General features: G+C 31.7%; 1 protein-coding gene across 1 annotated transcript in view; it reads right to left on the bottom strand.

Moving 5' to 3' along the window:
* The window catches only part of LOC107445474 (uncharacterized), a 186345-nt gene that overhangs the window by 30477 nt on the left and 140609 nt on the right, over positions 1-15259 (bottom strand). Inside the window, exons 26-30 of the mRNA XM_087151393.1 lie at positions 12003-12145; positions 9462-9584; positions 5219-5341; positions 1398-1506; positions 292-371 (exon numbers count right to left, since the gene is read on the bottom strand). Coding sequence (XP_087007519.1) covers positions 292-371; positions 1398-1506; positions 5219-5341; positions 9462-9584; positions 12003-12145 — 578 coding nt within the window. The remainder of the gene's footprint in view (positions 1-291; positions 372-1397; positions 1507-5218; positions 5342-9461; positions 9585-12002; positions 12146-15259) is intronic.

Below are 15259 nucleotides of genomic sequence, written 5' to 3'. Positions count from 1 at the left end.
TTTGATCGTTTAAATAGCTGCTCGCCAGATTTTATTGCATTATAAAGAAAAGTAATTGATATTCGATTTTTGATTAATAATTGATTTATGTGGATAGTGGCATAGAATTTAGCATTGCGTCATGGTAAATGTTATCCCTACTAAGTGGAAGTAGTTGTGTTTTTTTTTAATATTATACCCAATTGAATGCCATAGTATCCTTTTTAAATGCGTTGAAATGATTTACTGATTTAATTCTTAAATTATAATGAGAAAAAGAATTTGAAGATTTTGTAAGAATTGAGAACTTACCTCGCCAAGGGTAAAATTCTTAACGCCTTCGACTTTTTTCATGTGGACTTTTTCTTCCACTTCCCATCTACTGCCTTCCACTAGGTTAAAACATTTGTATAAATATACTACTTTTTTCTTCATGTATACAAATTGAAACGAATCAAATGCGATTGAAATTTGCAAAAAATGCAACATAACAAACAATAAGCAGAAATTAATACTTTTTAATTTACATCACTGGCGGTACTCATCGATTATAGGTACAATGTGTTCGGATTGCTCTTCCTTGTTGTTACCAATATGAATATAAGTTCCCAATAAGTGTAAATTTTAATATCACGTTATATTTTCAAAAAGAAAAAAAAACCCAAGATTTACCAATAGATCGAGATATTTATTTTTATTAAATTAATTAATACATATTTTTTTCCAAATCAATACTTTTGTAATCAAAATAAAGTTTATCAACGTTCTCAACAAAATCGTGTTAAATTAATATCGTTATGTAAAATATTTGCTATATTATTACTTTCGATATTAAATGATCAGTATTACTATGCATTGTTATCAGTCATGATTGTTATATTGTTGTGTTTGACCTACACCTCCAAGAATTTTTTGTATTAAATATCATTATTTTTCACTTAGATGGTGAAATATCGATATTCAGCATATACTGATGTTGAATGTTGAATAAAATATTTTTGTTAAATATCATTATTTTCCCCTTACACCGGCAAAAGGCGATATTCAGCGCGCACTGAAGAGAGGTTTGTGAGATAAAATAATGTTATCGAACTGTATTTATTCTACGGTTAACAGCCGCATTATGCATCCCATAGTGTATGAGCAAAATAATCATATTTATGGCAAAATAACGAATGAATTTCCGATATTTTCTTAGTCGATATTTGCGGAGGAAGTTGACATTACCGAATTTCTACTTTCAGGGTAATGGGGACAGAATAATGGAGATCAACTTGCGCGATAACACCGTTCAGTTCAATGTGTCACTAAGGGTGGAGCAATATTGAGTGGAATTAATGTTCAAGGTACCGATAGTTTGGTTCATAGTTCAACCTTCCTGCCTTTAGAGTGTATGAAAATTTTGGTTTAATACTTACCATATAATATAAAAAAATTCGGCTGAGTAATGTTGAAACTTAGGTACTCATAAGCTTCTTCTAGTTCTGATGGAAGAAAATTTCCTCCAATCACCTCTTCTGACAAAGTCTAAATAAATGAGAGAAAAAAACGAATAAAATTGATGTGCTTTATTAATTGAGACAGTTTTTAAGTGAGATAAGTGCTTAGAAAATTAATACTTCTAAAACTGTTATAGTAAAGAAGTTTCAAAATTTCGATTGGGGATAAAAGTGAAGTAAAACTTGTTTGCAACCATTTCATTCGCAATTTGTGTTGCCATCAGGGGCTAAACTCCAGCTGAAATTTAAGTGCTCTAGCTATGCAGGAAGTTTTATGCATTTTATCTTACGGTTTATTCTTTTTGGTAATAATATTGAAAGGAAATTTTCTTGTTGCTAAAAAATGGTTTAAAATTGTATTGTCATTCAGCACATTGCTCGAAATAAAATTTAAGTGTTCCAACTATTCGGAAAGTGTTTGAAACTTTGATTGCTGATAAGTTGTGCATGACGACACTAACGCAATATATTCTGCTTGAAATGGTCTGGAAACGATTGAAACTTTCATTGTCATCCAGCGCAGAGCTCCAATCAAAATCTGAGTAGGTGATTTTTGGATAGATATTTGGAAAGTTTTTGAATTTTGATTGACAATAAATTATTTCTGGCGATAATATAGAGAAAAATTCGGCTTGAGAAGTCAGGAATTGGATTAAACTTGTGTTGTAATCCATCATACAGATTCATTTAAAATTTGAGTGCTCTTGAATACGAAAATTGATCAAAATTTAGAAATTGGTACATTTATTTGGTATAGAGATCTGGGAATAGTTGAAACTAGCATTGTTATCAATCATACAGATTCAGCAGTCAGAAATTGAACAAAATTTGGATTGCAAAGATTCAATCATTGAAAATATAAAAGCGAATTAATTATATCGTAGTAATAAAAATGACAACAGTATGTAATTGTTTTTAGACATTTGCCCTGCGGATTTAATACTACTACAAATCTGCCAAGTGTAGTAAATTAAAGCAATTATCTTTGCTTCGAATGCTGCACTTTTTTATGTAATTACTCATAAGTTCTTTAAGTTTTGATCCCTTTCTCCGAAGAGATAATCATACAATGGGAGTAACTTCTAACAATCTATCTTTTTGGAAAAGAACTAACAAGACAGGGGAAAAAACCCCAGAAGAATTGAAAGATCATAGTTAATAATAAGTGAAGGAAAAAATCCTAAGAAATCAATATTTCTCGTGATTGCATAGGAGAAATTTGAAATCTTGAAAGTTTTTTGAATTTGTCTAGTTTAATAAAGACATGAGAATTTTATGAAAAAAATTAAATATCTTGGCTTGATTTGAATTACTAATGCTCCTGAAAGCCTCATTATGTAATCAGTTGTTAATACTGAATTTATAATTATTGGCAGATTCGTTTAGGATTAAGACTTTTAATCAAATTGTGCAAGGAAATAATTGGATACTTGCAAGCTACAGTCAGCCAATTAGGTTCGATACACTTGTGACGTTGCTTACAGGTATCCAATTAAATCTAATCCAAAAATTGGACTCAGCGTGAAGTCAATGCCTTAAAGTTGTAACGTTAACGCGCGATGCACAACCACGTTATTAGACACAACCATGTGATTAGTTGTAAGTACCCAATTATCACAATAAAATCTATAGCCAACCTTCGCAATTATGCCATTTAAAAAAGCAGTTTGAATACGTTTAGCAAATCCATGTACGTATAAGTAAACTGTATACAGTTTTTTACATATTGATCATTTCTTAATATATAATATATTTTAAGAATCCCTTTCAAGCATGAAGTAAAAAACTTATGTACATTAGGAGCTTTCTAATTTTATATCTTCCTCATTAAAATTTAAAATTTTTATCCACGTATCTAATTTCTGACAATTATTCCAAAAGTATATACTAAGAGTTACAATTACAGAACACCTTGCATAAATCAACGGACTGTAGTTTGGAGGCGTGAAGAATGCTTTTTGTTTGATCTAACAATATTTTTTCATTTATTTTTATCTTTCAAAATTGCTTTATTTTTTATTTCAAATTAGATTTAAGTTAGAGAAATAAAATAGAAGCTTGACGTGGTATTTTAAACCTGTAATTTTAGTAACATCTTTAAAAATATGAACATTATTGTAATTATAGTTTAGCTTTATTGTTTGTTAATTTTAAATAGTACGAATTTTCAAAATTCACCATTGTTTTATATTTTTTAATGTTTTAAATTTATATTTTAATCTGATAAAAATGAGATTCAAATAATATTCTTTATAAAAGAGCGCTAATCCTCAAAAAATTAAATTCAACATGAAAAATATATTAAAGAAAGTTTAGTTTTAACTTCGCTGCCATTTTTACTGCATTTGTTTGTGTTGTGACTTTCTTGTTTGTGAAGAAAAATTTTACAATCGAAACTTCGACTACTTTCTGACGAGCTAGAGAACTCACATCTCAACTGATCCTCCACACAAAATAACAATACAAGTTTTAAGACGTTTTCTGACTTAATTTGGCAATTAAATTTTTCGCCAATCGAAGTTCTCAAATCTCATTTGAAGATATTTGCTGAATGACAATAGAAGTTTCAATCATTTCTTGACAGCTTGAAGCAGAATCTACAACCCCATTATGGCTACAAGAAGTTCAGCATCAATGAATACTTCAACCCCTTTCTGACCAATTAGAGTTCTCAAATTTCCACTAGAACTCTGATTTGGGTGGACATTACAAGCTTCTATTATTTCCTGACTGCCATAGGCAGAATTTGTTACCTCAGTTTCGTTTCAGGAAATTTATCGGCGATCAAAACTCCAACCGCTTTTCGATTAACAAGAGCTCTAAAACTTCCTCTAGAGTTCTGGGTCAGGTGATAATACCTGCTTCAATCTGTTCCTGACTTTTACCAGCATAAATATATCACTGCATTAGCGTTACAGGGAATGTATCGTCTATCAAAACTCCAACTTATAGCAGGTTAGAATTAACTGGAAAACTAGCCAGATTTCTCAAATCTACACTGGAGCTCTGTACCGGTATAAAATACAAGTTTCAATCGATTTCTAAATAGTCCAAACAAACTTTATCGTTAATCGAAATTCAGACCACTTTTTGACGTAATCAAGTCAGCCTCAGCAGATTAAAAACTAAAGAGAAGGAAATGATTAAAAAAATAGAAGTTTTAAAAATTACCTTATTCAAAAGGGAAAAAAATAAATCCATTTGTTTTGACCTAAAACGAAAATAGGATGCACAACTTTCGTAATTAACTTCTTAATACCTCCAAATATCCTCCACGTTTTTCGGAGATGTTGCATTCCACGTTTGTTGTTTTAGAACTTATAAAAGTAAAATTATTTTCTCCCTTTTAGTTTTCATGGTTAATCAGTTCATTACTGATTTAATATATAGATATTTAGATGAATTATAACACTATTTACTTACAGGTCGAATTACAAGTTCCCCTTTCTTTAATATTTTTATACTGTATATTGGATATTTTATAAGTGACCTGTTTTTATCAGAAATTTTAACGAAGAATGCTGCTTTCTCAAGACAGACAATTGATAGAGTTTGCTAATAACAAATTGCTTTTTGAAGATAGGTAATTCATAGAGTTTGCTTATACCATATTGCTTACAGGTAATTCATAGAGATTGCTAATAACAGATTGCTTTCTCAAGATAGATAATTCATAGAGTTTGCTAATAACATATTGCTTACAGGTAATTCATAGAGATTGCTAATAACAGATTGCTTACTCGAGATAGGCAATTCATAGAGTTTGCTAATAACATATTAGCAATTTCTTTGTCAGCTGGGTGGGCCACTTCCGTTTCTTGGGAAGCTTCATAAATATCTTTGATCATTCCATTTAAAATAGCCTGAAATATTCAAAAGAGAAAGCAATTTAAGTTGCTAAAAATATTTTAACGCAAAGTTAAAGTTATGAAAAGGGCATGGGCTTTTAATAACCACTGTCCCTATAATTAAATATCCCAGTTAAAAACAAAGCAAAAAATACACACATTAGGATTTGCAAACGAATATTTAAACGAAGACACCTGAAGAATCTTTGACAAGATAGTAGACTATATTAAAATCAACAGAACCGTTTTAATTGTCCGTAGAAAATTGAAGAAGATAAAGAAACAATGATTAGTAACATCTTCAGTTTTTTTCCAACAATTAAATTTATTTTGTTTTTTTTAGTCTTATTTTTCTCAATATTAATTCATCAGATTTCAAAAACTTTTTTTTAAACGTTCAAAAGTTAAATTTTTTTAATGCCTAAAAAGCACACTTTTTTACTTTAGATTTTTTATGATTTCAAAACTATGCATAGTGCTTCACTACTATTACTACTAACTTACAAGAGTGTAGGTGCAAATAGCATGCCAGGGTCCAGTAATGCCTATGTCAGGCGTTCGTCGTGGGCTTATTTCATTAGCCTGAAATATCACCTGTTGCATCAAGCATGTAATTCGTCTATTGGGGTCAACGAAGTAAACGGAGCAACGTTTAAATTATAGACATCCAATCAAAATGGTTATCCTGTCGACGACTAAGTTCAATTTAATTTTAAATCTGGTGCTAGATTACTAGCATTGTTTTATTAGGAAATAAAATTTTTATCAAATAAATACTTGGATTAAGCGAAATATTTTAAACAGAATAAAATATGATTTTCAAAAAAATGTAAAGCGTGTTAGGACATTAAAAAATAACATCTTAAGAACCGTGATTATATTTGAGCGATGGACAATTCTCACTTCACGGTATCATACATGAAACGAGCCTTTCTAACAGTTCAAGATCACATGGACTTGATCTCAATACGGCACCCTCGTATCAGTACGTATACACACTCTTTAGAACGTAACTATGGATGGTGTTTTCTACACTAGGGAGCGCTGCAAGCTCGGGACTGCCTAAATTTCCGGGTTACTGTTTCAGTTGTATTTTAAAGCCATTTGGCATCGTTGTGTTTTGAGATTCTCGCAAACAATGCATTTGATTACTTATTACTTATGTTTACAATGCGAACAATACTGTTTACAATACTAAAAGTGTTAACACTAACGTAAGATGGTGCACAGCTTGCAACACGAACAAACAGTAATAAACAAATGGAAAGAGGCCAAATCAAGACTGCCAAAAAAGAGAGTTATTCAAAATCTAGCAACCATGTCACCTTTTTTAATATTAAATAACAAAATAACTAAAACAAATTTTCACTCCAAAATTCCCAGAATTACATAATAACATTAATATCTTATGAAATACGGCAGATTTGAGCTCAGAAATTATCTAATAGTTTAGTTCTTTTATTGAACATAAAATTATCCGTTTGAAAACATCGCCTATCAGAATAACATGTAGTAAGCAGCTGCAAACTTTTTAACCGGAACTATAGTAGGTCCCGAGCTCGAGATTGTTATTGTTTACATTTCTATTGAAAACACCATCCATATACTGAACGTATAACGGGCCTGAGGAAGCGCTTCTTTCACCCGCTGCTCATTCTAAAGAGGTTAAACATCTTAAATTTAATAATATTCTGATGAAAATAATATTTTTTTTTACAAAGGAATTGTGGTAACTGGTTTCTATGGACTTATTTTTATTTTATTTATTTAATTTTGTAACCGCCGTTGAACAGCCGACCTAATTTTGGGTTTACGACTACCAATGTTCAACTCAGTAACCTTGAAATTTTGAACCCAATCCAGAGGACAAGGGAACTCTTGTATCAAGTATTGAAAGAAACTTGCCTTCGAGGCAAATTACTAGGCAACATGGGAAGGAAAACCACGGACACCTTCCATGGTTAGCCTGACGGCGAGGGGACTCTAACCCAGGATCCGTCTACTACTGAGGATATTTTACGTTAGCGCAGTGGTCTGTGCGAGCTAGGTGCAGAATTCGTAACGACCAGCCATCACTGGGAATCGAACCTGGATCACCTCATTGGGAAGCAAGCACTCTATCCCCTGAGCCACCACGGCTTATCTATGGACTTATGAACTGATCTATGGACTTAAAATTAAATTTAATAGCTTTTATTTAAGAAAATACACCATAAAAAACAAAGAATTAATCTTATGCCAAACAACCACACTCGTTGCTGGTCAAAACAATACTGACTACTTTTATGAAGGAGGTTATTCTCAAGAAGAAACGCGTTGCATTAGAACAAATAAATAACATGATAAATTCTGATATTAAAAGAACATATTCCGTATACACGAAGAAATTTAAAATATGGATTTGAGTTGTTACGAATACTTTCGCCGTTACAATTATAGTAAAATAAATTAGAGTTATCTATTAAACCATGAAACAATTGTGTTAATTCTGAGTATCACATTTTTCATGACACTATATTAATTTTTATTTTGGTGAATTGAAATTCTAACTCATGTTATGGTAAATTTAATAGTATGAAAACGTGCCGGAATATACAACAAATACGGAATAAATAATGGTAGTGTATTAGGCACCATTAATGTGTAGTATGGTGATATTCAGTATCCATTTCGGAGGCTGGTAAAAAAAAAATATCACCACATTACCTAATATTAGACAGCTATGTTGGTATAATATGTTTTAATTACCATAGCATTTATAACGGCAATACTGGTAGTATTCAATGCTATATTTAATTATTCACCACTAGTGTCAATAATAGTTTAGTGATTCTTATGGATTTGAGTTCGAAATAAGTACTGATTTTAGTTGATTCGAAAAATGATCATAAAAATATTAGTATCTTTATTTTCGAAAATTACTGTTAATTAGCTTTGGTAATAGGTATAAGCTGAAATAAATTAGCTTTGGTAAAAAAGTCAAATTGATGGAGAAAAAGTATTTATTCGTATTTGGGAATCGTAAAAATTACCATATTGTTATTGCGCCGATGATGATTAAATAATTTTGGAAATAGGTACAAATTGAAATAAGAAAAAAATAACCTTTGCACTAAAAATGCTAAATTAATGAAGAAAAGGCATTAATTCATCTAGAAAAAATATAAAAAAGAATAGCTTTATTATTATTAACGCCAATGATGAGAAATTAATTTCAGCAAAAGGAACTACTGTTGTTATGGTAATTGGTATTTTAATAGGTACTAAACATATTAATATTGGTATCAAGATACCTATTGTAGGTACTGTAGAAATCAGTTTTTACGGCTTACAAAAGAGATAAAAACTGGAGAAAATTGTTAATTATGGTAATTTCTAACTATCAGGAGTTGATCTCGAGCAATAGGATTATCTCAAAATTATACTGAATATAATTGATCGTTATTTTGAGAGGAAGAATTTCTAGAAACATGTTTTGCTTAATCTGATAACATAAAGCCACCGCGAATAATAATAGTAAAAATTTGGAATTGTTTCAGCTTAATTAACTGCGTCGGTACTCATCTTTCAATTTCAGGCACAATTTCATTGTGTTACAGTTTTATTGATTTTTTAAAATTCTTTTTACCCTTATGAAGAATGGGTATTTAGCTAGTAGTACATATAACTAAATAAACTTGAAACTTCAAAAGTTTGAAATGATTGTATTGTTGAGTTTTCTAATTACATATATGTTTTTCCGTGTGGATAGTTTTAGAAATTATTTACTATGAACATTTGGTATAAATCACAAAACTATGCAATTTGTTCTTTTAATGAATCAATTTAATATTTAATTTAAGTAACAAATTGTAATTCCTTAAGGTTATTAACTTCCTTTTTTTAAGATACGTAGGATTTTGGATAAGCAAAATTTTCAAGTTACGAAAAGTTAATTACAATTGTCTTTATTTTGATTAGTATAAGAAATAACACGAACAATGTGAACCGTATGATATTTAAAAAAATAACATGATAAAAGGAAAACTGAGGAAAAAACCAATCCTGTATAAGTTGACCACCTGTCTAAGTTGGCGACTAAAGCAGAAAACCAACTTACACAGGTCTCTTTGTAACAGTGAAAGAAGAATTTTACTTTGCTTTCTTTATTTAAGGGCCTGGTTTCCGCTAAGGCACTGACTGCTTGACCATATACTTCAGCGTCATATAAGACTTCAAATGGTAGGATTTCCAAAGACTGGAACATTTTCAAATTCACCTTTCAAGGAAAAGAAGTAAGATTATTTAAAAATAATTTGAAAATAAAGTTGTTTTAAATTAGTATAAATGTTCCACAATTCTCTAATATCTAAAAACTTAGCGTTCGCCTTTTTAAGCTGGATACTACAATGTTAAAAGGTATTTTAATTAGTTAAAATATGATTATGTTATTGTAAATTCTGATATTTGATTTAAAAATTAATTCGTTATGCCTTTTTATCCACTTATCGAAATAAATAAGAGTTGCTTCTTCGCCCGCTATCAAAAAGATTTCACTGGTGGATCAAGTTGATTTGGTTAAGGGCATAAGTTAACACTGGGTTACATTTGTTTTTGTTTCATAAGGTTTTTCAAAATATCATGGATATTTTCACAGCTCTGATTTCAAATTTGCATTTGTTTTCTCTCTCCAAGCTACAGTTTTCATTAAAAGGACATTTTTAGTCTGTTTTCGGTCGAAATATACAAGTTTAAAAACGTCATATGCAACAGGGGATTACATAAGTGTTTGCGACACACTTCTAGATGAGTTACAGCACAGTGTCAGGATTTAAAATGCATAGGAACTTATATAAGTAACTGTCTTCATATGCCGATAGGGGTGCTTCCCTAATATGAACTACTTCTTCGTGTGTTTCTGAACAGGATACAGTGGAGAAACGTCTATAACCGCTTGTGATGATATTTCCGGGCATAGGTTCCAATGTAATTTTCACCTTGAATGATGTGACCTAACTCTCTTAGAAGTTAGTCGCAACATTTATCCGTTATAACGCTTATCCGTTATAACATTTATCCATTGTATATATCGTTTTTGAACTTGGGAAAGTTCAAGTATTTGCATAAAAGCATCAAAAAGCTTGTTCCCCGGTGCAAATCGTAGTAATTATAAAGAAATGTATTTTTCTTTCCCTTTTTTATACTTAAAATTCTTTTTTTTAATCAGATATTTAAGAACTAACTTCCATTTCGGACTCATTGTTTGGTGGGAGAGGTCAATAATAACAATTCAAAGAATAATAAATAGTAACAATTCAAAGTATATACAGTACACTCTCGATTATCCGTGCACGGATTATCCGGTTTGCGGATTATCCGTGCTCATTCCGGAGTCACACAAAAAATATAAAGAGAAACATTTTCAAGATTAAAAAAATTTGATTCGTGAAGTTTTAACACTATCAAATTTTTGGAAGCAATATTCGGTATATGGAATATCAGCAGCATGGTCAAAGGTAAAATCGTCTACGTTATCACGATCTTGAAGAAAGATCGTACCGCTTGATGAACAATCCTCTTCAGATGTTCAAGAAAAATATAACAGTATTCTCGAACAAGCCAAAAGAAATCTAAGGTTCCGAAATTCTTGATGAAGAAAATTTTGATGATTGGTTTCAAAGTGATGCATGTGAGCCTGGCTTCCAGTATTTGACTGATGAAGACATAGTTATATTGTTAAATCAAATAGTGATGATAGTAACTGATGCAGAAGATGTAGTAAATGAATGAACGACAATTTCTCATTCTGCTGCTCTGTGGAAACTTTATTAGATTATATGGGAGGATTTGATTACAGTGACATTACTGCGGTTCGTAAAATTTGCTTATCGATATATGGCGAAGACGCATTACACATTTTTTAATAAGGAAAATTCCTAGTTTGATGTTATGCATGCAAATGTCAGTAATTTTTATATTTTTTGTACTGATATTGAATAAAAGGAGTTTTCGGATTATTCCTTTTTTCCGATTGTCCGTGCGACCTGTCCTGGTGATTAACCCGGATAATCGGGAGTGCACTGTATATATATATATATATATATATATATATCTTAAAAAGATAGGCTTTGCTGGGAAAGCGTTAAACATGCAGCCATGTTTTTCTCAACAGTTTCGACTAGCAATGTTCTTCTTCTTATTATAATTATTAAAAAAGGAAGATCAGCTTTAAAAATTTTAAAATTTTAAAATTTTCGTGATCATTTTACAGAATTCCTAGGAACTATATATACCAAAAAAACGTACATTTCGCTGTGAGAAATGGCAAAATTAACTTTTAAACTATTTTTGCATCTTTAAATATATAATTTATATTGAATATTAAATTTAATATTTAAGTTTTCATTTGAATTCGAGCTTCGATTGCGAATGCTTAAAAAAGAAAAAGATCATCTTCAGAATATTTGTCACCATTTCAGAGAATGACAACAGTAGAAAATATATAGATATATATCTCAAAATTATACGCTTCTCCTTGAAAAACATGTAAAATTAAATTAATTTCTAAATTGTCCACAAACTTATTCACGGCAAAATGACTTTTATAATTTTTTAGGAATTTTATAATATTATCATAAACTCGTATGTATTCCTTGTCATTTGTATCCATTCTTGGTTACGTTGTCACTTAAAATACCTCAGCCGATTCTTCTTTAATTTCAGCTCTTTCATCTCGAACTTGTGCTTCAATTTCCTCACGAGCTTCCTTTGTGAAGTAGCTCGTGTCAATACCTTCAAGTTCTTTGAAGTGTTCCCAAATCGCATCCACTTGAGCTTCGACTGAATGGAGGAGAAAATGAAAATAACTTTAATGAAATAATTTGAATAGTTATCTTCAGAAGTGAATCACGTGAAAAATAGTGCAGAAATATTGATAAAAAAATTCTATCTGTGCTACTGACATCTTAAAGTTGAAGTCTTTTATGAATATAAGTAGAGAATCTTTTCAAGAATACATCAAATAATACTTAAAATTCCAAATTAATTATTTTTTTCATCATTTTTAATCATAATTAAAAAACATTTGAAGAGCTTCAAAAAACCGCAGCATAAAAAATTTAAAAAAAAAACATAAGTTCGTATATCCTGCACAAGAAAATAAAAATAGCATATTGAAAAAAAGATGATAGGTGGTTTTTTTATGTTATAATTTAAATTGTTTTGGTTACCAGTATCTTCTAAATCTAAATTATTTATTACGATTAGCATAGGTAATGAAAAAGCTTTTTATTTCGTTTATTGCTCAATCATTTTATTTGCTTAGATTTAAATTTCACTTCTTGTAATCGAAACGATAAACCATGTGAATAATAAATCGTCATCTAGTGCTAAAATTTAGAACTACTTTTTTCTTATGCCATACCCATTCCTCCTTCGGTACTTAGGTCAAGTAATCACTACCTAGGTCAAATCCTTAAACTTCTTAGGTTACATTTTTAGGTTAGGTTAGTTACTTTAGGTACTAAGTCAGAGCTGTATAATATTTTAAGGAAGTCTGATATTGTTAAGTACGTAAAAATTCAAAGGCTAGAATGAACTGGATATTTAATCAGAATGCAGAAAGACCAAAACTAGAAGAAAATATTTTTATCAAAATCTATGGGAACAAGACGAAGAGGGTGGATCGACAGTGTTGAGAGGACATCAACACTTTGAAAATCAAAAACCGGAGAACAGTCGCCGAACAGAAGGACAATTGGAGGAACTTCTCGAGAAGGCCAGGGCACACCCAGGGCTGTCACGCCAGTGAAGAAGAAGGTATTTCAGGACATTTTGATAAATAGTTATTTTTTATTATTACAATTTTTTGAAAGTTTTATACCCGCTCTGCATATTTATTTTGAAAGTTTAAGTATATTACCGTATATACGTTATGTATATTTTGCAATGTTTACGATCAGAGGAATTTCATAATTGTAGAAAATCGTAACTTTTAATAGCTTCACAAAATCGTTGGAACAGCTGTTTCTTAACACTTTTCCGACAGAGTGCCTGAATAATGTCTGGTCGCTAGCCACCGCACATTTTCTTTCAACAGCTACAACTATTGCCAAACATGAAGATTTCTCCGATCTACGGCCCATGAGCCAATACCTGGCCACAATGGCAGGTCTGTTAATACAGTTTATTTTGATGCTTTAAAACGCGAGTAAATCGTAAATCTTACAAAATAATGAAAATTATATGAGTACGAAGTGTTTTGTAATGGAGTAAGAGAATTTTTATATATGAAAGCAAATTATATCACTTATGAACATTCCGTTGAACCAGTTAGTAACGTTTCAACATGCCATCATTTTCCAAGCGCTTTCCGCCAATTAATTCTTTAAGTTTTGGAAACAGATACAGGTCAGATTGTGCTAAGTCAGTGTTGTATGATGATAGACGATCCAATACTTTTCATTCATGGCAATTGGTCACCCAGATCGTTCTTCAGGAACATTTGTTCTTCCTTCATTAAAATGCCTGAACCATTTACAAACATTTCGATCATTCACTACGCCTTTACCATAATCTTTAGCAAGCTGCCGATGAATTTCTGCAGGGGAAATTTCATCTGCCGAATAGAAACCGAATAATTGAACCCACTTTACTATAGGCTGAATTTCTTATTGACAAGTGACGAACGAAACTGCATAATCATGCAACCAACAGCGGTAGAGACGTGAAACAAAATGATGGCGTTGTGAGAGACTTGACAAGAGTTGCCGACCACAAACTGACGCTAGTTAACGGATGCAAAATCGGTTCTTACTTCAAAAATGACTCTCGCAAAGATATATATGTAATAGTTGGACGAATTGCATCATTCGTCATCCCCAAAACCACCAACTTCCTCATTGAAAGGCGCCATCCTGACCAGAAGGGAAAAGCCCCGGTATCCACGGAGCCACAATGTCTAGACGGGAAAAGTCTCGAAAATTAAACGAACTTAACTCTTTTCTGTAGAACAATCTAATTTAGCATTCTTTCTTCGTCCTTGCAACGCTGCGTGTAGGCAGCTCTCACCGTTCATGATATTGCTGTTAAACTTATTTCCTTTTTTTTTTTTTTATCAAATGCTAAGTTTCATTACTAAACTATTTTCTTTTTTCCTCCCTTGCTCCACAAACCCCTACATATATGTATGCACACTGGTGGACAAAATTAAGAGATGGAAAGCATTTTCGCACATTCATTTACACATGCAAGATACCCGCACACCGCTCCATGTGTTTGACAATGGTTCCGTGAATGCCCAAATGTACAGGCAGGAGGTCCTAGAGCCCTATGTGCGTTTTTTCAGGGGCGCTGTTGGCCCTGAGTTCATTTTTATGGACGACAATGCGCGACTACATGGGGCTCTCATAGTTGATGAATATCTGGAAAGCGAGGATATTCAACGAATGGATTGACCAGCCAAATCACCTGACCTGAATCTTATTGAACATGCTTGGGATGCTCTTGGGAGAGCTATTGCGGTGAGCCAACCTCCTCCCAGAACCATTCTGGAGTTAAAAATTGCTCTGGTGGAAAAATGGAAGGATCTTCCACAAGTTCTCCCTCATTAACAGCATGCATACTCGTTGTGCATACTGTCTGTTTGTCAGGGGTGACCATACACCATACTAGAGGCAACACACACTGTACAAGCCTCACTTTTATTGTCATCTTTTATCCTTAAGTTCAGACTACATTGGATTTATTGGCAATAGGTCTTGCCAGTGAATGGCACTTTCATTTTTGTTTTGCATACCTTATTATCATGGAATAAGCTATATCCATACCAAATTTTGATTTATTTATATTCAGTATTTTTTGAGATATTTGGGAAAATGTCTTCCATCTCTTAATTTTGTCCACCAGTGTATGTTACGAACATCTACGATCATTGCAATTCACCATATGACGGAT

The sequence above is a fragment of the Parasteatoda tepidariorum genome, chromosome 9, assembly GCF_982258835.1.
Source record: "Parasteatoda tepidariorum strain Cologne lab strain chromosome 9, Ptep-v5.0, whole genome shotgun sequence".
Lineage (NCBI taxonomy): Eukaryota > Metazoa > Arthropoda > Arachnida > Araneae > Theridiidae > Parasteatoda > Parasteatoda tepidariorum.
The sequence above is the reverse complement of the archived record's forward strand: the minus strand, read 5'-3'. Positions and strand labels throughout refer to the sequence as shown.